Below are 24,118 nucleotides of genomic sequence, written 5' to 3'. Positions count from 1 at the left end.
AAAGCTCGGGAAGGGAATGAAAACTTGGGAAGGGAATGAAAACTCGGGAAGGGAATGAAAAGTCTTGCTCCAAAGCCCAGGAGAAGCTTTGCACGACATCCCTGTGCAAAAAGCACACTGCTACAGAATCCTCCAGGCTGGCTGGGAAGTGCCAGTCAGCGTGGGAATGGGGTAATGGAATTAGGGCTGCAGTGGAAAATCCTAGCTGGATAATAAAGGCTCCTTGTTCAGGGATGGAGCACAGTGGAACTTCTCCCTGGAAGTGCTGACAGTCCTCCAAAGAGATGGAGGGAAGGATGACAACCAATAACAAATAAATCTCCTCTCCTGAGCCAGGAGGGTCTGCTCTTTGTCCCTGTGTACAACCCTCTGGGACAACAGAGGGATCAAAACCCCAGCAAAAAGTTCCCATCCCATCAGCACAGAGCCTGCTTCCTGCAGGATTTGTGGAAGCAGCTCTGGGATGGGGACAAGGCAGGCAGAGGATGGTCACAGCAGGGCTGTAGCTACAGCTGCTGCACATTAGGCACATTGCAAATAAAACACTGCATTCAGGATCGAGTTTTTGCCCTGTTTTTGCTGCTTGTTTCTTGGAAGAAACACTCTGTCATCTCCACAGAGCTGCCCTGATAGCTATCTGCAGTACTCTGGGAAACAGGGCTCCTCTGCCAAGGCTCCTCTAGCCAGAAATTATTAAGACAGAAAGAGTGATTTCTTTTTTTCACTGAACAGCACACAAGATTGATTTTTATTTTTCTCCACGCCATGAAACTTATTCAAGGACAAGTAACAGGCTTTGGGATTTATTTCACTCTTAATTTGCGTGATCCTGATTCTCAGACCCTAAAATAGGGATTGGAGCAGAGCCACATTCATGCTGTGGGGCTGAAGACCATTCAATCCACCCAGCATCCTAATTTCACTGTATTTACCATGGTTTTAAGCACTGTGCCTAAGCCAACAAGATTTTTCCCACTGCCAAGGGAAGCATCTTCACTGGGAGAGGGAGGAGGATGGACCCAACGAGCTGAGGGGCAGTGGTGGCTGATGTGAGCAGTCCCTTCAGGGAGCCAGAGCTGCTGCTGGTTCCCACAAGATTAGATTAATTCAGATTCATTCATTCGAGATTAGTTTCTGTCATTGAGGGGTTTGTGATGGTGCAGCAAGAAATCACCTAATTTTAAGGGAAGAAGATGCAGCAGTGGACAAAGCCATGGCTCTGTGGCTGCAGGGGACAGTGAGATGGGAGGGAACACTCCCAGGAGGGTATTTTCCTGGAATTATAGAATTCATTTCTAGTCTGTTCTATTTTCCAGCTAAAGGAGTGACAGCATTTTCCATTCCTGCAGAGCTGGAGGAGAAACAGGGTTAATACACAGGAAAACAGGGTTAGAAGCAAAGGCTCACTAAGCTCTGTGCTATTCTTGTGTAATTATGGTGCCAAAGGCTTCCAAGATAAAGGATTTTAGTGGGAACTGTAAATGCCAGTTGTAAAATGAACGAGAAAAAGCCACATACCCACCAGAATAGCAAAGCCTCCCTTGTCTCTGCATCCCAGCTATGCCCAGCCCTCAGCACAACCATCAGGGGCTCAGCCACAGCCTTCCCAGGGGATGGCAGCTCCTTCATCCTCTGAGCTGCATCCAGCACCTCCCTCCCTGCCTTGGGAAAGGCTTTGCCAGGGGTGACACCTGGAACCCTCCCAGTGATGCCCCAAGACCCAAACCCAGCCCTTGCCAAGGCACTGCAGTTTGTGAATCCCCCACTGCTCCCGGCCTCCAAAGCCCTTGGATGTTCTTTTCCCTTCAAACAAAAATCACTGCAGGCTCCTCCCGGATTCAGGGCTATCATCACAACAAACAGTCCTGAACTTACAGCACTTCTTTCTCCCTCAAACCCTCGGCCCTGCCTCTCCCCCCAGCCCTGCTGGGATCTGTGTTTAACAGATGGGGAGGCTCTGAGCTGGTTTTACACGTGAAAAGCTGTTCCCCTCCAGCAATCTCAGCGCAGACAAGGCAGGGAAAATATGTTCCAACAGTGGGAATCGTGGCAGGGGGTGCTGGGGGTGGGTGACAGGGCTGGGAGTGGGGCAGGGATCCTGTCCATCCCTTCATCCTGGCTGTGTATCCTTGGGATGCACAACAGATCCCCACCCAGAAGAGCAGCAGGACACAAGCTGTGGAGAAAATCAAATGTGTTCTGTAGCTGGGGGGTGAAAACACACACACTCCCTCCCAAAAAAAAAAAATGAGAAAAGGTAATTTAGGCTGCAAACTCATCCCTGTTATAGCCATGGTCCTAATGAGATGTTCCCAGATTAATAATACAAATGCACTCTAACAAGGAAAGCAATTGCAGAGCAATTTTGCAGGGAGCTGAACAAAGAGCAGGATAACAGCTCTGCTTAATAGGGGCTGTCTGCTGCTTTTAATTCCTTCTCCACTGCTCCCTCAGAGGAGGAGCAGGCAGCACAGCCCGGGGGCACTCCTGCAGCCTCACCAGGGGGACATTTCCCAGTCGTTGAGGGCAGAAAGGTCCCTGGGCTGTCCTGCACGAGGGCAGGGGACAGTGGGGACAGTGGGGTGATGACAGCTCCTGGGCTTTGCTGGCTTTCCTGGGATCCCTCGTGGAGTTGAGCAGAACCTCCAGCTAGAGACACCAAAGCTCACCCTGCTGCGCTCCCCAGCACGAACAGGGCACGCAATTCCTCATATTTTCACTTATTTCATCTGAAACTATTCCTACCTACCCTTGGTGTCTGTTTAACCCCATTATGTGCAGCTTCTAAAGGGTCTCATGTGATTAAATACAAGGAATATGGAGAGGGAGAGAGAGAGATGTTATTTTAAAGCATCATATGAAAAGGATCTTACCTAATTCCTTTGGTTTGAGCAATACTGTGGAAGGAGAGCCTGGATACTGCAGAGATCACCTGGAAATGAGAGAAAAAGAGGCTGGTGTGCTTACTGAGGACACAGGAAGTTTTGGTGGGAGCCCAGGGACCCCCAGCCTGGTGCTTGGAGCTGGACCCCACTGGAATGGATGAGCTCCAGTCCCCCCCTCAGTGTCACAGTGTCACCATCAGGGCTGGGAGGACACTGCCAGTGCAAACCCTGCCTTAGGTTCCACCACTGAGCACAAAAGACATTTAACCCTCAAGATATTCTTGAACAGCTTCATCCGAGGAAATTCCATCCCCACACTCATTTAATGAGCCCAGACCTGCCCTGACAGGTTTTATGCAACACTAAGAAGCATTGAGAAAACCCTCGTGATTTGTGTTTTATTACAAAAGGATTACAACTCCTTTCGTGTCTCTCCTCACACAAAATTATCTTATTGAGGCGAACCTGCCAAGACTGAACAGCTCTGACTTCTTGCAATTCAATAAAGATGCATCATCAGTTTGTCAGAGGTGAGTGCAGACCATCGCCCTTTTCTGGCAGAAAACAGCCAGGAGTGATTCAACACCAAAATATTCTCATCAGCATTGCAATCAGAAGCAATAAAACCACCAGGTTTTTCAGAAGAACTCCCATTTTTGATGGAAGTTTTAATTGCTATGGGGAATTTTCAATGAAGAGGAACAAAGAATGGGTTTGAGGTAGATTTAAGCTGTGTTTTACCCTTGCTCACATTCACCGTTTCAAAGCTGGAGTGATAAAAACAAATCTGTTATTGTTGGACTGGTTTCCCATCCCTCCTGGGATGGGACATGGATAAAGGGCTTCTTGAGTGGGCTCCAGGTGTACAAACCCAACCCCTGGGGGCTGCTGCTGCCTGGAGCTGCCCTGCACCCAACCCAGCCACAGGGACCCCTCAGGCCCCTTTATTCAGGAATTTTACTTTGGGATGCTCCCCTGGGACCACATCTCTGGATTTCCTCCTGGGATGAACTCAGAGCCTCTGTGCCTTCCACATTTTTATCCCAGGACACCAATGAGAGCCTCAGCTCAGACCATCCTTTTCCTCCACACTTTTGCAACCCTCATCCCGCCCATTTTTCACGTGCCATGAATTCCAGCCTGGCTGTCAGCTGCTGGCGACCCACATGTGGAGCCAAAGCCAGGGCAGCAACCAAAAAAACTGCCACAGTTTGGTGTTTAGTGGGTGATTTCCACGTGGAAAACAGGGAACAGCACACCCCTGAAAGGCTCCAGGGCTCATCAGAGCACAAAACACCACGAGTGGTACCTGGAACACCCAGCCCAGACAGAGCACTGAGACTGGAAATTCCACTGGCACCCCCAGCCCTGCTCCAGGGAGCTTAAAATAGTACCAGGGAAGACCCAGACTGACTGAATGAGTCTTCCATGCTCTATTTTTAGCCTTCTGAAGTAAAAATCCAGTTTATGAATCAGACAGTGCCACCGCGGGGTTTGACTTCCAGGGAAATTTAGGAGAAAAACTCCCTGTTCTCCTCACCAAGGTTCCCTTTGTTCTTTGCTGAACAGCCCCAAGCTCTGCTCATCCTGACACATCAAAGCCTGGGCACGGGTTCCAGTGAGGAGCCAGCACAGCCCAGTGAGGATCCCAAATCCACAGATCCCAAATCCACACTCAGGTGAGAAGGTGAGGAGCCAGCACAGCCAAATGAGGATCCCAAATCCACAGATCCCAAATCCACACTCAGGTGAGAAGGTGAGGAGCCAGCACAGCCAAATGAGGATCCCAAATCCACTGATCCCAAATCCACTCTCAGGTGAGAAAGCCAAGCCACCCAATGTGAGGGATCAGACACAAAAAACCTCCTTGAAGCACCTCTGGAAGGACTGTCCCAATATCAGGAATATTTTTCCCAACTACATCTCCTAAGAGCAAGACAAGCCAAGTGCAAGGCCAGCTCCTCACAGATCCCAGCCCCCAGCCAGGGAAGAGTTTAAGGATAAAGAATCCTCTCAATTTCAACAGGATTAAACAACATTTTTAAAAGTAACTCAGCCCTTCAGTGCTTGCTAAACCGTGTGTTATTTTCCCCTGTAAAACAGCTTCTTATTTGCAGGCAAAGCAGGCCTGACTTCTGCCTCTGCTGTTAGGTCAGGATCTGTTCCACACCCACACGGCAGCAGGAGGGTCCCTGATCCCAGCTGAGGCTTTTCCCTGCTTCTGCAATACCAGGACAGACCAAAACACCTAAAACAGATATTCCAACCTGCCCCTGAACACTTCAGGGATGGGGCAGCCACAGCTTCTCTGAGCAACTTTGCCAAGGCCTCACCACCCTCACAGCCAAGAATTCCTTCCCAATATCCATCTAACCCAAATCTCTGTCAGTTTAAAGCCATCTCCCCTTGTCCTGCCACTCCATCTCTTGCCAAAAGTCACCTTCCAAGTAATTTGAAGATGTTGTTTGGAAAACTGTTCTCTTATCTGTGCATTTTTCTTCCAGGAGATGTAGGGCTGTGGGTTTTAACAACAGGGGCTTATGCAGATTATTGCTATTATTATTACTTCTTCACCCATTTCTCAATGCAATTTCCTCCCTGGAAACTGCATTCAGCACACAAAATTACCATAAAAGCTATATATAACATCCCACTGACAATAAGATGGCAGGAATATAAATAGGAATATAAAGGTACCAAACGCAGGTGATGCACAGACACTTTTCTCTACCAGTGACCTGCAAAGGGGAAATTTCTGGTGGTTTTGCCATGACAAGTGAGGGATGCCCTTCACATTCCTGAAAAATTCCAGTGTGCCTTGTATTTATGGGCATGAGTTCAATCCTACCACCCAGCTGAGCATTTGCTGACCAGAGAGATCATTGCTGCAAAACAACTGCACCACAAAGTGAGGCATGAGGGCCCTGCATGTGACTTCAAGTTTAAAAGGCACCGAGTTCTGCACTTTGTGGGATCAGTCATTCATGTTCTTGCCTGGGCCATAAACCTGCAAGACCTGATGCCTTGGGAAGGCTGACCCAGAACAGAGGCTAGGTGGAGTTAAAGAATAAAGCAGGGATTTATTCAAAGGCCTCACTGGATCCACCTTGGGCAGCACAAGAGCCCAGCCAGGGCTGCACCCAAGATGAATCAAAATGGTCCCAAAATGCACAACTGCTCACGGGGCTCTCACTGTGATCAGTTCTGCTCCATTTGCATACTGGAGTTCACTGTCCAGTTCCAGCTTTAGCCCATGAAGTTTTTCTTGGGCTTTTTTTCTTGTTTTTCTCTCTTCATTCCACGTTGTTTGTGCTCTTGGGCCTGAGATTTGGATCATTTGTCCTTGGTCCCCAGCTGGAGCAGGAATTGTTTTGTCTCCCTGCTCTGTGCAGAGAGCTCACCATCTCCTCATATGAAGCTCAGAATTACACACTAAAGCAACACAGAATCTGAAAATATAAAAGCTAAACCTGAGGCATTAACCCCAAGCCAGCCCTTTTCCCTGGACACAGAGCAGCCAGGACTGCTGCTGCTGCATCCCAGGAATTTACTGGGGAATTCCTTAATTCACCATCTCCTGATGCAAGCTGAGAAGAGCATCAGCCCTGAGGAAATCAGCCATGGTGTGATGTTTTCCTGGGATGCCAAGGGTGGGCACAGCCCCATGAAAGGATCCAGTCAGATGGATTTTCCTACACCCATCCCCTCGAAGCAGACCACATCCACCCAGCTGCCTGCTGAGGATGAGGCTGCTCAGTAATAACTGGTTTGGACAATGGGTTTGAGCCTTTCCAGTGCCTGCCTGGGTGATTTCCCCAGTGGCTCCACTTCGCCTGCCCAGGGATGCCACAGCTTCTCCTCCCATTCCCACTCATGCCAGGCGTGGTGTTTGCTGGCATCCAGCTTCTGGAGAGGAGCCAGCTGAGCGGATTTGGGCTGATACATGCTCGATAAGGATTTCAAATCAAAGCCAGGGAAGTTCTCCTGTGATGGTACGTCCAGGCTTCTGTCCCTCTATTCACTGCAAGGACCACGCAACAGATGGGGAAGTCTGGGCATGGCAAAGCCTCTTCCCTCCTCCAACAAACACCAAGGATCCTTCACTGCCACTTCCATTTGCTTTGTTGCTGGTCCCAGAGCTCTGGCAGCTCCTCCTCTTCCCCAGCCCCACAGGGTGGTGAAGCCCATTAGCTGGAAAGTGCTGCTTTAAGCCACACCATGTGTTTGAATGGGTTTTTAGAAACAACGTTATTAAACCATCCCTATTTTGCATTAAACCCGTGATTTGGCCACATTATGTGCTGGGGATGCAAATATTAAATCACTGGGCAAAGGCACTGCTGATTTCCAGTGGGAACAGGATTCATGAAGGATTTTAACAGGATTATTTTGGGCTCTTTGGGGCTGGCATCATGTCCAAAATCATGAAGCCTTTCAAGAGTGAGCAGTCACTGCAAAACCAGCACTGTTCCCTTACAAGGAGGAGAAAAGAACAATTCGGGTGAATTTATGGCTACTGCTAGAAAATCTCTGCACTCTGTCACACCATCATAAGTTACCCAGATGCACACTCCCCATCTCCCATATTTAAGACACCAATTTGTCTTTTGCCGTCACAGACCAGCTGGGGAAGGAAGGGAACACTGTCACACATCTTTGGCTTTGTCCCTAAACCCCGATTCCGCGTGTCAGAGGTGTCCGTGCTCCTCTGTCCCCTCCCCACAGCAAACACCCCTGGCAGGGCAGGTCCCTCACTCTCCCAGGACACGGAGGAGATCCAAAGGCAAGAAGAGAAGAGGCAAAGGAGAAAGAGCCACAAACCACTCCCCACACAGCTCCAAACGCAGGAATTAATGCCCTGAAACTCCAGTGCCTGCTTTGTGCTGCCGAGTTCCTCTAACAACAGCAATAAAGAGTTATTCTGCTCCTTAATGGGCTCTCTCCTCCACCACGGCTGCTGAGCCACTGCCTCGTTCAGGACTTTTATTATCTCTATGTGATAGCAGCGACTGGAGCGAGGAGCTGCCTTTGATGGGACTTTAAAAGCCTCAGGGGGGGAAACCCAGCGGTTTCTAAAGAGAGCCAACACCAAAGCCAAGAGAGATGAGCTGGGAAAGAGCCTCCAGCTGAACAGGGCACAGAGATTGATTTGATGGCTCTGGAATAGTGGGAGCTCAGCCCTTGGGGAGAGCTCAGCAGCACCCATGGGTGCTGGGTGTGCTCCCTCCGGATTAAAGATATTACAAAATTGCCCCTTAAGAAAAAAAATCCAGCGTGTGACTGGAGAGGGCTCGTTTGCATGGCTTTGTGATGGTTACAAAAGGAGCTTGTCCTTTGGGAAAGGAAGGTAATGAGGCCGGGGAACTGGCCTTTTCCCTGGAAATTAGAGGGGGGAAATCCACAAACAAACTGGCTTGGCTTGCAGCTTGGCTCAGGTGCCTGGAGCAGACGCTCAGGTGAGCGCCAGGCAGAGCTTCTCACTCCACACCCCAACACAGCCCCTCTGCTCTGTCCAGCTCCTTCCTCTGCCCCTAATTAGCGGTTCCCTAATGAACCTGGAAGGATGCCGAGTGCTGAGCAGCAGAGGAGGGAGCTGGAGCGTGGGAAGGTGTGAAACACGTGGCAGGACGTGGGCGCTGACAGCTCTGACCTCGCCGAGTCCCTGCTGAAAGCCACCAAGCTGTGCTGGGCACTTGGCCCGGAAAGAGGGGCAGGAAGGGGGGAAAAAGGCAAAAAAAAAAAAAAAAAAAAAATCCTTAAAACCACCCAACAGCTTCAAATGCTGGTAAATGGGTTTACACAGGCTGTGTGCAAACCCTGAGCTGCCACAAGGACACCTCGTGCCCAGGTGTGGGAGCACGGGGAAGGGAACACCAGCAGCATCATTCCAGCTACTCAGAGCAGAATTCATCGTGCCTCCGTGCTTCCAGGTGGTCCAAACCCTGGCCATGATGCTCTGGATGCATCTCTGCAGGCTTTGGAGAGCCTAGAAAAGGCTCAGAGCTCACCCCATGCTAAGCAGGGTGGTTATAATGATCATATCCATAATTATCCTATCTGTGCTTTCCATGGATGTAACAACCAGGAATATTGAGGGGAAAGGGTCCTGCAGACAACTCCTGACCCTACAGCACTGATGCAAAAGGATAGGATGAACAGACAACCCCAAAAATGGCCCCAAGATTTGTGTTATGCCACAGGGCTAAGGCTAAACCTTGTCCAGAAATCAGCTGCTCCTGCTAAACGTTTGAATTAAGCCAGATTTAATTCAGTTTCCTCCCCAAATTGTGGGTCAGCTGCTCCACAACTACAACCTCATCCCCTCCTCGTGCTAAAGGGCTCCAGGACCTTCTCTGACCTCAGCCCAGAACTCAGGGTGCCCAAAGTCAGGCACTCAAGCAAAACCCTCATCTTGTGACTCAAAAAGAGCCACTCTAACAAACTTCTCCAGGGAAAAGCCCCTGTCAGAGGCACCCAAAGTAAAAAACTGCTGAGGCAGAGCACAAAAAAGAGCAGCTCACATCAATTCCTGGTGGTAGAAGGTGAGGCAGGAGCATGGCTCTGCTCACAGCTGTCACCTGGGCTGTCCTCACTCCTGAAATTGTGCCCTGGACTGGCACAGGTCACCCAGAAAAGCTGTGGCTGCCCCATCCCTGGAATTGCTGAAGGAGGCTTGGGGCAACCTGGACTAGTGGAAGGTGACCCTGCTCATGGCAGGGGGTGGGACAAGATGGGCTTTAATGTCCAAATTTTGTGGGTTTATCACTCCATGGCCAGACTCTAAATTGAAAGCTGCCAGCCCAGCCCTTTCATCAGCTCCACCTCGAGGTATTCCAAGTGATTTCCAGACTAGGGGACTTCCAAGGGCTCCCAGCACGCTGCAAGGAAAGGCTCTCCTGCAAAAACATCCCCCCCCTTTCCCCCAGTATTGATTGGATTTGTTGAAACAGATGGAAAAAACCAGCTAGTCAGATGCAAAACACGGATATCCAAACCTGCTTCCAAGAAGCTGGCTTTAATCTGCATTAAATTTAATCCCTTTTGATCAAGGCCTGGGATGTAAGCAGAAAATATTACAGATTTTCACATACCTTTGGGCTCCCATTTCCTCTTGGCTCCAAAAGGGAGCTGGGAGGTCAGAGCAAAACATGTGGAGCACCAAAAAAGAAAAAGAGGTTTAGGAACATTTTGCATGTGCAGGAGAAATTGGAAGCATCCATATGAAACCAATCTACTTGCAGAAAGAGTAATTTACCTATTGGAGAGAGAGAGAGCTCAAAATTCTCCTTGCCTGATTTGCTTCATCATTATCCCAGGTGCTAAAGGAAAAAAATACAGCCATGTATAAAAACAACATGAAGGAAAGTATTTTAAAGCCTTTTTTTTCCCCTGCATTTTGCAGAGCCCCCAATTCCTGGAAGGGCCACAGCCTCCAGCACAGGTTTCTCCAGAGAAGTTTAAATCCTTTCCAGTCCCAGAGCAGCAGAGCTGGTGGGAGATGCCCAGCCCATCTGCATTTGGACAGACCAAGGACAGGTTTGTCCCTCCCTGCCACACCCAGGGGTTTGGTTTTGGAGTCACCATCCCCCACTGGATGGAAACATCCCACTTCAAGGGAGGCACCTGCAGCTTAACACCTCAGAGCTGCTGTGGGCCAAGCCCTGAAGCTTTTCCATTGATCCCTCAGGCTCTGAGCCCTTGGATTCATCCTGCAGCTCTACTTAACTGCCCCCATCCTACCTGCAAAGCATCAGCTCTGCCCCAGGGAGCCTCAGGGAAGCCAAGTCCCTCCTAAAGCCCTCCTGTAGCAGCAGCTTAACCATCACAAGCCGTTGGAGACCAGCTGTGTTTTACAAATCAGGAGAAAAACTCGTTTAAGCTCAAAGAAATTCCTGTAATTCCAACGTACACAAAAGAGGCAGGAAGCAAACAGGAGATTTCTAAGTGCACTGTAAAAGGCAGCTTTTAGAATTTGCCTGGGATTTGCTGCTTTGATTTGCTCAAAACCTGGACCTGCTGTGTTTGCAGGGGTGGGAGACCTTTCCCACTGAAGTTTCCTTCCCTGCAGCTACACGGAGTCAGGGCTCGTAGCAGGAATCCCTCTTGGCTCCACAGATGGAGGGGCTGCTCCAACTTCCTGCACAAGCACAGACCTACCTGGATGAAACATCTTCACTTTCACAGCTTTAAGTTTAGAAAAAAAAAAAAAAAAAAAAAAAAAAAAAAAAAAAAAAAAAAAAAAAAGAGGGAAAAAGGCCCAGAAGAGAAGGAAGGTGCAAAAGAACTCGACGTGCCCATGAGCTGTGGGAACACACAACCAGGAGAGGGCTGGAGCTCCCCTCTGCCTGCACCCCCTTCCCAAGCACCTCAAAACACAGAGGGACGTTGAGCAGAAACACTCAGGAAGGAGGACAGCAGGAGGAGAAGCACAGGAAAGCAGGATGAAGCTCACTTCCTCAGCCCTCATCCTCTCCCAGACTCCAGGGAGGAGAAGCACCTTGTAAACTTGTGGGGTTTATTAGCATTACAAACAGAATTCCCCCAAAGCCAGCCAGGTCTGAGCTGCCTCCTTGCCCTAACACACCTGTTAAAAATATCCATTTTCCATGCACTGGGGACACTTGGACACAGCACCAAGGCCCATCACATCACCAGGGGCTGCTCCAGGACCCTCAGAGCTGCTCCTCAAGCTGAGACATCTCTTGGTGCTACTGAGCTCCAGCTTCACCCCGGATTGTTTGCAAGTGCAAGGTCCTGGCGTCATGAGTAACTAAAAACCCTTGATAAGATCACCTCAAGGAAGGCAGAGACACCATTTCTGAGCTGGATAACGGCATCCCACAATCCAAACACTGATGGGAACAGTCCCAGGGACAGGAGTGCCCAAAGAAAAGCAGTCCTCAGAGCAAGGAGGATCTGATCCAGCTGCCTCCTGCCTGAGGTGCTGCAGAATCCTGGATTTGCTCCCACTGGAGCACCTGGAGCTCCTGTTTGCTCTTCTCCCTGCACACCTGGGCACTTCCCAGCACCTTCCAGCCACCTGCACACCCCCCCTGGGCTGGCACCACCTGGGATTTGCACACCAAGGTCTCACCAGCAGCTTCCAGCCTCCCATCTCCCTGCTGGCAGATCCCTGTCCCATGGTTTGGACCTTGGCTGGACCAGCCCTGGAAATCCAGAACAGCCCAGAGTGTGAGGGGAACACAGAGCAGAACCTGCTCGCTCTGGATCAGTCACTCCTGTTCTTGCCATAAACCCACAAGACCTGATGCCTTGGGAAGGCTGACCCAGAACAGAGGCTAGATGGAGACCCACAACAGTCCAAGTGTGGGGCACAAGGAAGCAAATTTCTCCTTTCTAAACCCAAGAAACTTCAGTTCAGATGATGACTTAAGCTCTCACTCCTTCCTCCCGAGCTGGAAGAGGCTCCCAAACCCCACAAAGCCACGTTCAGACATGTAATCAATCAGGGAATCATTTACCCATCTCCTGCACCACTCTGAGAATGTCTGCAAGCATCCAGCAAGTCTGGAAAATAACTGACATGAGCTTCAGCCCTCCAATATTGCCAATTTAGCTGCTGTTATTGTCCCTTCCAAAGTTTCTCTAAGGAAAGAAGGAGTGATGCAGGCTGCTACTCATGGAGGCAGGCAGGAGAATATTCCCCCTGCTCCCTCCTCCTGTCCACAGGGTCTGGAAGATTTCACATCAGAAAAAATGCCCAATTTATCCAGGTTATTGAGAGCCATCACAGAGATTCACTGCTCTTGACACAGAAAAAAAAAAAAAAAAAAAAAAAAAAAAAAAAAAACAAAAAAAAAAAAAAAAAAAAAAAAAAAAAAAAAAAAAAAAAACAACAAAAAAAAAACAAACAAAAAAAAAAAACCACCAAAAAAAAAAACCATCCAAAGCTGTAGAATGCTCTGGTTGAACCTTTAGCTGTAGTAAGGAGAAATTCCTCATCTATTTTCACCAGACTGCTTCTGTCCAGTAATTTTCTGTCCTGAGCACCTAAAGGAGAGGGATGTGCCAAGATTCTGCTGCTGGCCTGACCCTTCCATCAGCGTTACCCAGCTGGACACCTCAGTCCCTTCCTGACAGTCTCAAAAGTGTCACCTCTGGGTTTCCTGGAAAACAACTCTGTTAAATTCCCAATTCCTAGAAAAACAGGCAGCTAGCAGGGGCTAAACCAGGCTGTTCAGAAGACTGAGGGTAGGGAGGAGCAGCTCAGAGCAGAGAGGAGAAATTCCCAACTCCTGAGGCAAGGTCAGATCACCTTTTTCTGTGAGTTTGCATCATTTTTTTGGAAAAAAAAAAAAAAACCTACAAATGTTTAAATTCTTATTCTCTAAGAAGAGCCATAATCAGAGGCCAGTGTTGAATATCAGAGCTCCTGATTTGTGTGTTTTATTCTTCCTCACTGCACAATTCCTGCTCACTGTTTCAAAAGGAAGAGAACCTGGGAAAGGACAGCTCTACCAGGCAAAAAAACCACTACCACAAGCTTTTCTCTTTACAATTATTCCATGTTTGACACAAATGAAGCCTCTCAAGACTGAGCAGTGCAGCAGCAGAGCCAAGACATTCGTGTGCTCTGGATGCTGCTCCTCCTCTTCCCTGCCCTCCCCGAAGGAGATAAAAGGATTGGGTTTTATTTTATTACAGATTCTGCTTCGCTGGTGAAATACCTTCCAGAAATAAATGTTATTTCAGAAATAAAAAAGGGTTTTCCATCAATCATATCCCGAGCACAAAACAACCCTCACTTCCTCTCTGATTCAGTTCTCAAAATAGCAAGCCCTGAATTTCCCAAATCCATGATTAACTGGAAGCATCAAGGGGTTTCCAGACAAAACTCTCTGTCTGGAGCAGTCTCCTACCCCTGGGCAGGCGAATTCCTGGTCTGGGCTTTCCAAAGAGAATGAAACATCGGACAGAGACCTCTGACACTGCCACATTTATTCCCTTTATTAATCCCATGGCATCAATTAATGCATTTCCACCTGCAGGAAGGCAGGAGGGAGCAGCAACCCACGAGGCATTTTCCAGAGATGCCCAGAAACCACCTCCCTCCCTCTCATCCTGTAACAGAGGATAAATACACCCACAAAGTGCTTTGATTTGACTGAGGATTTTAAATTTAGTTGCTGCTCTGCCTCTGCAGACAGCACATTTACTGCTCTGGGGGTGACTGAAACGTGCATCACTCCCAGCAAAAAAGGGGCCCAGAAAAGAACTGCCCTGAAAAAACATCCAAAACTTTGGCTCCCCTGGCAGGGTGTCACAGCTCACAAATGACAGGGTGGTGTCACAGCTCACAGGGTGGAAGGGGAAGCTGGATGGATTTCCATGGTCACTACTGCACAGAGGGTGAGAGCAGATGATCTAAGGGTCCCTTCAGGCCTAACAAATCCACACAGCTGTAAAAAAAAAAAAAAAAAAAAAAGGAAAAAAACATCATGTATTAAATCTTGTCTGTCTCCAAGAAAAGGAGGAGTCAGGCATGATGTTTTCAGCCAGTGATGTAAGGAATGCAAATAGCTTTGTCAAGGATGCTCAGGCAGATTCCTCAGCTGGATCCTCCAGTGTGAGCTCAGCTCTGCTCAGGACCTGCAGCGAGCCAGGATGGTTGGAGACAGCAGGGAGAGCAAAGTGGCAGCTGGGGAGCCCCATCCTCACCGGGGAGGAGAGGGGAGCAGCACACAGAGGGTGCTGGCATCCCAAGGGAACACCATGCCTTTGTAAATGCAGGTGAACCTGATGGGAAGGAATGCTGATGTCTGACTCCAGCTCAGGAGGCTGAATGATTTCTTTATTATAACTATGCTATAATACATTAATATACTATTTAAAGGAGATACTAAAGCTACAAACCTACTTTTGTAACTCCCAAATCTAACTCTCACAACTCGTGACCCTCTCTGAGAGTGCAGCCACAGGTGGGTTGGATTGGATTGGATTGGGTTGGGTTGGATTGGCCACCAGGCTCAAACAATCCTCACCAGAATCCAACCAAGCAATCACCCCAGGTAAACAATTCTCCAAACACATCCCACATGGGACAAACAAGGAGCAGAAATAAAAATTGTTTTCTCCTTCTTTCTCTCTGTGCACCTCTATGAAAAATCCTGAGAGAGAGAGAAATGTGCTGCCACACCATCCCCGTGCCCCGGCGCTGTGCCCGCATCCCCCAGCTCACTGTGCAGCCTCACAGCAGCTCCCAGAGTGTCACCAGCTGTTTATCAGCTGCTAAAAACGCCTTTAAAAATTCATAGGAACAGATTGAGCAAGTGTGGAACACACAGGGAGCTGAAGCTTTGAGGGATTTCGACACGCGACGTTCAAACTGAGTGGGCTGGGAAGAGCCAGACTTGGTACAGGAGAGCAAATGCCAAAAATACACCCTCACATCATCACACAGAGAAAGGGAAATGTGGCTTGAACCGCCTTCTCCCAGCCCTTTAATCAGACTTTAGAGACAAAGAGCAGCTGGGCCGTGCACTGTGGTCAGCCTGGGGTTGTAGGGGAGGGAAAAAAATGGGATTTATCCATGTGTTGGTACAGACTCCCATCACCACAGCCCCCTGATGGTTCCAAGGGCTCAGGTTTGAACACACAACGTTGATAAAGGTCATCAAGATGGATGAGAGTCCTTGACAACACCCTGTGCAGGAGGGAATGAGGGTCCCAGCAGCCACCAAGGGAAAAAGAGTAAAAAAGGAACAGGAATTGCTGGTGGCAACAGGGCAGAGTTATCAATTAATGTCAAAACCCAAAACTGCACCCCAAAGGCCCCTGATGCAAACGTGAGGATGAGATCAGAGAGGTGACTGCTGTCACCTCAGGTCTGAGCAGGTCAGCCCCAGAAGGTCAGGGAAAACTCCTCCCTGGAGCTCCTGTCCAGAACAAAGAGATTTTCGTCATCAAACAGGTAAAACTGGTTTCTGTCCTATGGAGCTCCTGGAAATGCCTGACAAGTATTTACTTGTGGGAAGGGAACAGGAAGCTGGGATTTGTTCTTAGCTGGCTCTCTTGGCATTTTCTAACTGCCAGGAAGAGCACATTAAAATCTTACTGACTTCACAACCAGCACCACTGAGTTACCACTGCACAGGACATTTTACAAAGCACAAAATCTCAAAAAAATCCCAGTTCAGGTGAGCCCCTGCTTGGGTGCCTCATGTGGGGCATGCAAATCCACACTGCAAATAACTGCATCTGCTTAAAATGGCAGCAATGTCTGGAATTCCCAGAGGAAAAGCTCAGCCTGGTGTAAAACTCAAAACTGAGGAGTGGGACAGAGAAAAGTGATCTGATCTGTTCTGTTCTGACCAATACTGAGCAGCATTTTGGTTTTGTCCACTGAAAAAAGGCAATGTTTCCTCTATGTCCACAAACAAACAAAATATTTTCCAATTTTAGATTAAAAAAAAGCCCAAAAACTCCCTGAAAATTGAGTCTTAATGACTTTTCCCCCATCTGCTATTAAGGCTGGTTTTTTTTTTTTAAAACATCTTTTTTTTTCATGCCATATTTCGGCCAGATGTAGACAATGTGCTTGGACTGCAGAAAAGAGCATTTGATAGCATTACCAAGAGATAACCAGCTCAGCCCGAGCCTTGCAAAGAGAAAAAACCTTTTATTTCACATCAGGCCCTCAGCTCCTCACCAGTATCACCTCATCAGCCCGCGGAGCAAACCGGTCCGCAGGGAGGGATCTGAAAGGTTTGAATAATTCCCCATCAAAATCAACTCTACTCCGTTGATGAGACTTCCACCAAAGCATCAAGACAGTACGAGACAGGCTGTGAAAAGAGGGAAAATACATTCTTGTCAAAGTGACATCCCCCTCAGGAGTACAATCCCCACAAAAGCGTTTGCCCGCGCACATTGTGTCGGGTTTCAGGTCCCGCGCTTCTGAGGCGCATCACGGCGGGTACTTGAATAATTATGTTTGGCTTATTTAGCAATTTAACGTTCGCACGCCCGGCTTTACAGCTGGAGAAATAAAAATCACATGTTTGAGGGGCTAAAAGAGGGGGGAAAAAAAAAAAAGAAAAAAAAGAGATGGTTTGACGATGTATGGATATTTATGCGGGAATCACACCCGCGAAGAGAACGTTCAGCTGAGCAAACTCCCTCCCCCCCCTTGCTGGCTGGAAATGGGATTTGGAGTGCTGGGACTGGTCAGTGAGGAGCTGCAGTCGTGGGTTTGGGGAATTGGGTGGAAAGAGGAGGAGCAGCTGCTCCAGCTCAGAATTCCATGTTGCCACCACTCACCCAAAGGAAAAAACACCCCAGGATTGATGTGTGCTGACCTATAAAGTGAACAGGGACCTGGGCTCCCCTTGGGGTGCTCACAGGCACCCTGAAATCACACCAGAGCCAAGTTTCCTCTCCCAGCAGCAGCAGCATCCTGGTGGTGCCTCTGGACAGGGGAACAAATGGTCTCCATTGGGGAAAAAAAATACCCTCCAAAATGTCCAGTCAGCACAGCAGCTGTGAATTTGCCACCCCAGAACTTGCTAGGACCCTCTCCCACGTTTTGCTCCTTTCCCACCATATACCCAGTGCACGGAGCCTTTTCCTGCCCAGTCTGTGCCCCCAGATCCCACTGGGATCCAGCAGCAGCCCAGGGAGCCCAGGCTATGAGAGGGGTCAGGAGAGAGACAGCCAGAACTGTCACCACTGCAGCATCCAGGGAAAACCCAGGGGAATGTCCCTGCTGGTTATCACAGCAGGAACACGAGGCAGCCCTCTGCTAACAAAGGTCCCACTGATGTATTTTTTATAAAGTGCTTTATTCTGCTGCAGACGTGGACTTTTATCAGCAATAAATGCTTGCAGGGTAGGAGGTGGTGGTGCTGGTATCTGTAAAGCTCTGGGGAAGAGCTGACGAGCCCCATCCCAAAATAATTCAGTGTTTATTAAGACCTCCATTAATCCAAGCTATTTATATTGGAATGCCTCCACTAAAAAACACAATCAGCTTGCTGCCTCTCACCCTCGTTCTTCACACCTAAACACCAGTGGGAGTGGGTTTGAGCCAGAGTTATCCCAGTCTGCCCCCAGGATGGGCAGCTTCTCATCCAGCCCTGGCAGCAGCACGTGCTGTGCACTGCATTCTGTAAAATACAGGATATCCTCTCTCCTCCTCATCCCAGCCCCAGCCAGGGGTCACAGCTCCCACAGAAAATGCTTCCAGGGTGAGTGAGCAGAGCATGGAACACATCTGGGGCAATCAGACACACACAGAGCTGGAGATGTTCCTGTGATCTGCTGAGTGATCCAGGGCCCTCCTGGCCCTGCACATCCCTGGGAATGCTCTGATGGGAATTTCCCTCAGGGACTGTGTGCTGCCTGCTGGGGGAGATGGCACTGTCACCTCCCCTCCAGTGACTCCAGTAGAGCCACTGGGAGCAATCTCCCTGCTCCTTGTCAGGCCAATCACTTCATGATATAAATGATGTAAATTAATTAAACATCCAGCCCCTCTCTTGCTCCTGACAGCATCTCCAGCAGCTTTTGCACTGCTAAAGGCTCCCAGGTGGGCTCCAGGGCATGGGCAAGTCCCAGCTCTCCTCTGGACCCTTGTGAAAAGGGCTCTCAAGTCTCCTTGGCCCCTTCCCTGCCTTTGGTTTGCCCCGTTCCACACAAGAACCTTCTCCTGCCCTTCCTAAGAAACCAGAGCACCTTTTCTGGGGGAGAGGTGAAGGTGCCAAAGCACAAACCCAGGAGCTCTCACATCACCCCACACCCTGGCAAAGGGTCCCAGCTCCGTCACCTGAAGCAGCACAAGCTCTGCTGGGTTTCACCCTGAACACAAATGCACATCCCACAGCTCAGGAGAGAATTTTAAATGGAATTTTACGAGAGGAAGCCCAGCCAGGCCCATCCACAAATCCCACAGAGCAAGCTGACATCCTATTGCGTCTTCCCAACAGCATGTCCCAAATGATCCTGGAGAGCCCAGCGCTGTTCCCAGCTCTGATGCAGGATTCAGACCTGTGGAAATGCCCATCCCTCCTCTCTGGCTGCTGGCCCTACCAGCACATCTGTGTTCCTGCCTTTGTTTGCCTGGGGCCACATCTGTCCCCGGAGCTGCTCCTGCGCTGCACGGTGCCATTAGGCTGTAACTGATCCCTCCCTGCAGGAAAAAACTTCAAATAAATACAATTACAAATCAAGAAATAACGCAGTGCAACCTGTTAAGAGAACAGCTGGGCTGCTCCATGCCTGTTGTCACCAGGATTTTAACTTCAGAGCATCTCCCCACCCGGACACAGATGAGTCACTGGTGAATCTGCATTTTGGGATGTAAAATATGGAGCTCTCCACTGCTCCATGTGCCATTCCCCTTCCCAAACCCCCTCTAAAGCTGCGTGACAGTCAGACAACAGAGTGGAAACGATAAGCTTTGATGGGGGAAAAAACTATGCAGAAAAAGGGCCAGAACTGTGTTAAACTATATTAAAAAGCCAGCACGGAGAGCAGTTCAAACAGCTCCCTGTAAAGCAGCTCAGCTCTCTGGGGCTCTGTTTAACAGACATCCTTTTATTAGAAAAAGTCGCTGAAGATGGTTGTTTAGCACTTCCAATAAAGGATAGGTGGATGGGGATGGAGGTTTTTTTTTTTTTTTTTCATTAAGATTACAGAAGGATTTGAGGCTGGAAGAAAGGGAAAAACCTCCAGATCCAGGATTTTGTTTCTGCCCCGTTCATGAATGCAGCAAAATCTGAAGTGGTCACAGGTTGCGGGGGGGTTCTCTGACTTGGAGGGTCCACCAATCATCCAGGTGGTTTTAGCTGAGGAGTAGGCACTTGGATGATGGAAATAAAAACGAAAATGCCAAAAAAAAAAAAAAAAGAAAAAAAAAAAAAAAGGGTGGTGAAAAGAGAGGCTCTGCAGCCAGCCCAGCATCTCCCCTGCCCCAGACACCCCTCTGGCACAGCTGGACACAGCTGGCTGGCACATGGCGTGAAGAACACAACATCTTTCATCCCAAAAACCCTCAAATTGGAATCCATGAGTTTGGCAGAAGCCTCCAGCTACACCATCTTGCAGAAAAGTCTATTTTGTGAGCTCCACAGCCATTGCAGCAAACAGGGAAGGAACATCTTCCCTGGCAGAGCCAGGCAGAGCAAGGGGGGGTTCCTGAGCTCTCACACCACGTGGTGGCTGATGCTCCTCATCACACAAGAGCTGCCACTAAAAATCCTCCCCTGCCCCTTCCTGCTAAACCTTGGGTCTGCTCCCATTTTCTCACCGTGGCACGTTATTAATGCTCATTATCATCAAGATTTCAGAGCGCAAGCGAGGTTGGGTTTTCTCTTCCACCCAGTTGTGCTTCCCTCACACCTCAAATCCCAGCACAGCAAAGAGAGGGGGCAAACGCCAGGAAAGCAGTGAGGAAAATATCTGAAGGGTTATGGGAGAATCTGGGAAAGACCACGGGATTGTCCAGGCCCTGAGTAAGGCAACAGCAACATCCAGCCCAGTTTTTCATCAGAACATTAAAAAATGATGCAAAATTGCCTTTGATATCAGAGAGAGATGACCAGGGAGGCCATCTGGCTTTAACCAGCTGATGTTTTCTCCTCACACCCCTGTCTCCAGGGCAAACCTCAGATTTGTTGCATTATCTAAGCTCAGGCTGGAGGTTTTAACACCAACCCCACTGCCTGGCTTTTCCCTCTTTGAGTATGAAGAGAATGGGAATTGAGACACTTGTAAAAAATAGCACTGTTAAAAATAACATTAAAAATGCTCCTATTTGGGCCCTCAGGCCTGCAGAGGAAGATGCTTCATTATCCAAGTCTAAGAAATTAATTGTGCTTAAATCATTTTTTCACTAAAAAAGGCAAGTCTTTTTGGCTTGCTTTGCTCTTGAAGGGGAGCCCTGAGCCAAGCTCCACTCCTCCTTGTTCACCTCATCCAGGATCCAGCCCAGGGCTCATTGGAGCTTCTGGGATCATCCCCTGGACCAGCCCCCCAAGCTCTGCTCCCCTCCACGTCCCACACATGGTGCCAATTAATAAATAACCCCACTGACAAACACAGCATCAGGACTCCCTGTGTGCAGACAGCAGCTCAAAGCATCTCCTCTCCCCCTCCAAAACAGGCGAGATCCTCGTTCCAGGCACAAAAAAAATCAACTTATTGTCACTTTTAAGGGGATCAGGCAAGTTTGGCATCACATGAACGAGTTCAGCAGCACAGCAAGAAGCTGCACCCCCTTCCTTTGGCTTCTCCAGGTGTCAGTGGGAGCCCCCCAGGCCCTGGGGTGGCTTTTCAGAGCCGCCCTCGCTCCGGCCGGTGCCGGATCCGCTCCCTGGCACTCCAGTCTGGTTTCCATAGAAACACGTGGATAGCACACAGGAGCTAAATCTTATTTACTGAGTTAAAGAAAAGGGCTGCACAAGCTGTAATTTAGTCCTGGGGTAAATATGACATTAGGAGAAATACAAAGATTTCCACCATGGCAAGGAACGTGGCTTTTCACTGCTGGTTTTTCCTTTAACATCAATTCTTATAATAAGATTAAGATAAATCAATGCACACCTCCTTTAAAAAGTTCCACTACCCAAATTTCCTTACATATATTTTTTTTTATTAAATGCTAAGATTATTTCCTCTTCCCCAACCAGAAATAATCCCACTAACAAATGAGGAAACCTACATTTAGTAACAGGCTCTACCTTGGCCATAACCATCATTTAAAGCAAGCATCATGGCCTCAAGTCCAACAGGATGCTCCCAAACTTCAATCTCTCACTTTTTTCCCAACAGAAACATTTAGACCAGACCAGAATTTCTGTAACAAACCACTTATGGACACCTGAGGGAAATGCTGCTTGTAAACATTTAATTTTGGGTGCATCCCCTGCTCTTTGCTAAGAAGAAGGATTCTTTGTGTGCCCCCCAAAAACACCCACACGAAATCTGTCAGTGCTTTGAATATTAAGATTTATAGGTTGGAGATATCCCTCAAATCACTCTGCCTTGCCGTGCACATTGACAGGGTTGGAATATGTATTATTTGGGATGAATAATACATGATGGGACTGTAAATCCAGTCCCAGCTGAGCACGTGCCCCAGCAAGGAGCCAGGGAGGTTTCTGGGACCACACTGAGCTGGCTGCAGGGAGCATTTATCTCTTTGCTAATGAAGGGAGTTGCTGCTCCAGCCTGGAAAAGGGGCTGGAAAACCCTAATTAATGAATGGTATTCAAACCCCACGCACGTCACTCTCTGTGACAGCCCCAGTCTCGTCCCATCAGAGACCCTGGGGCTCACCCCAGCCCTGGCTGCTGGCAACAGGCTCAGTTTAAAATAAATGAAGCACTGGCAAACATTTCCTTACTGGGGGGAGAGGAGGGTGAAGTGCATCACGTAAGGAGAGGACATGGAATAAAGGGGACCTGCAAAATTTGGGGAAAGGGTTGTGTTTAATCCCCTTTAGCTGAGCTCAGCCATCCTGCAAAAAGCACCAGTTCTGCAGGACAGTGGAGGCTGCCCCCAGCCCAGCCCTGTCCCAGGGATGTGCCACATTTTCCACGTCACATCATCCATCTCATCAGAACCAGGCCAGGCATCAGAGCAGCCCCTGCCCAGCCCAGCATTTCCCTGTGCTGGACCAACCTCCCAGCCCAGGCTGGACATTCCCAATTGTCCTTTTTAAAATGGCCATGGAGGTGGCTTTTCAAGGCAGCCTGACAGCAGCATCTGATGTTTTCTCATTAGCTGAACTGGGATGACATTGCTCATGGCTCTGCCAGGGTAATAAAGGAACCAGCCAGCAAACAAAGCAAAAATCAATATGGATGAGTGTAATATTTTTCATAATGTCTTTATTGTGCACAGCCTTCCTCATGCAGCTATTCATAGACACACTTTCTCCTCTTTCTTTCCCAGGGAATGAAGTGATGGGAAATGTTCTTTTTCCACACCAGAAAACCCAACACTGCTTCATCACCCCCGAAGAGTTTATAAATTAAACCCAAATATGAGCAGATTAAATCCAATACCCAGCCTAAGTGGTGGAGCTGATTTTTCAGCCACATCCTGAAGCCCCAGGCCCTGCTGGTGACACTGGTGACACCCACGTGGCACCGTGTCCCCCCCCCCGGGGCAGGGAGCAGGAAACTGAGCCCCTGGCTGCTGGTGGGACCAGCAGAGGAAGAGAAACCACACTCAAACAGGAAACCTTGCAAGCAAACACAGCAGAACCACATCCTTCCCAAAGGCATCCTCTCCATGGCAGCCCTGACCCCAAACGACCTGTGCTGAAGGGATTTGGGAGCTCTGGGGGTGAAACACAGGCTGGGGGATTTGGGAGCTCTGGGGGTAAAAGGCTGGGGGATTTGGGAGCTCTGGGGGTGAAAGGCTGGGGGGATTTGGGAGCTCTGGGGGTGAAAGGCTGGGGGATTTGGGAGCTCTGGGGGTGAAACACAGGCTGGGGGATTTGGGAGCTCTGGGGGTGAAATGCTAGGGGGATTTGGGAGCTCTGGGGGTGAAAGGCTGGGGGGATTTGGGAGCTCTGGGGGTGAAAGGCTGGGGGATTTGGGAGCTCTGGGGGAGAAACACAGGCTGGGGGATTTGGGAGCTCTGGGGGTGAAAGGCTGGGGGATTTGGGAGCTCGGGGGGTGAAAGGCTGGGGGATTTGGGAGCTCTGCAGATAAAACTGGAGCATCTGGGATCATCCCCTGGACCAGCCCCCCAAGCTCTGCTCCCCTCCACGTCCCACACATGGTGCCAATTAATAAATAACCCCACTAACAAACACAGCATCAGGACTCCCTGTGTGCAGACAGCAGCTCAAAGCATCTCCTCTCCCCCTCCAAAACAGGCGAGATCCTCGTTCCAGGCACAAAAAAAATCAACTTATTGTCACTTTTAAGGGGATCAGGCAAGTTTGGCATCACATGAACGAGTTCAGCAGCACAGCAAGAAGCTGCACCCCCTTCCTTTGGCTTCTCCAGGTGTCAGTGGGAGCCCCCAGGCCCTGGGGTGGACTTTCAGCTTTGTTTCAGCTTTTTTTTTATTTGGCTTTTCAACCAAACACAGGCTGGAAACACGAGGGAACTGCAGCACAAACTGGCACCTCCAACAAGGATCAGCCTACCCCAAAAGAGCTGATCCCACACAGGGAAAAACTTCCAGCTCCCACCAGAGGCTCTGATGCATCAGCCAGCACCTCCTGGTAGCCTGGCTTTGCTGCCTGTGCTGGTTTT

General features: G+C 49.2%; 1 protein-coding gene across 5 annotated transcripts in view; it reads right to left on the bottom strand.

Annotated features, from left to right (window-relative positions):
* The window catches only part of VAV2 (vav guanine nucleotide exchange factor 2), a 127,779-nt gene that overhangs the window by 43,857 nt on the left and 59,804 nt on the right, over nt 1-24,118 (bottom strand). For all 5 annotated transcript variants that reach the window (XM_053962201.1, XM_053962202.1, XM_053962206.1 and 2 more), the window contains exon 3: nt 2,874-2,932. In XM_053962201.1, coding sequence (XP_053818176.1) covers nt 2,874-2,932 — 59 coding nt within the window. The remainder of the gene's footprint in view (nt 1-2,873; nt 2,933-24,118) is intronic.

Source organism: Vidua chalybeata, chromosome 21 (genome assembly GCF_026979565.1).
Source record: "Vidua chalybeata isolate OUT-0048 chromosome 21, bVidCha1 merged haplotype, whole genome shotgun sequence".
NCBI classification, from domain to species: domain Eukaryota; kingdom Metazoa; phylum Chordata; class Aves; order Passeriformes; family Viduidae; genus Vidua; species Vidua chalybeata.
Note: the sequence above shows the minus strand (reverse complement) of the source record. Positions and strands in the feature narration are given on the sequence as shown.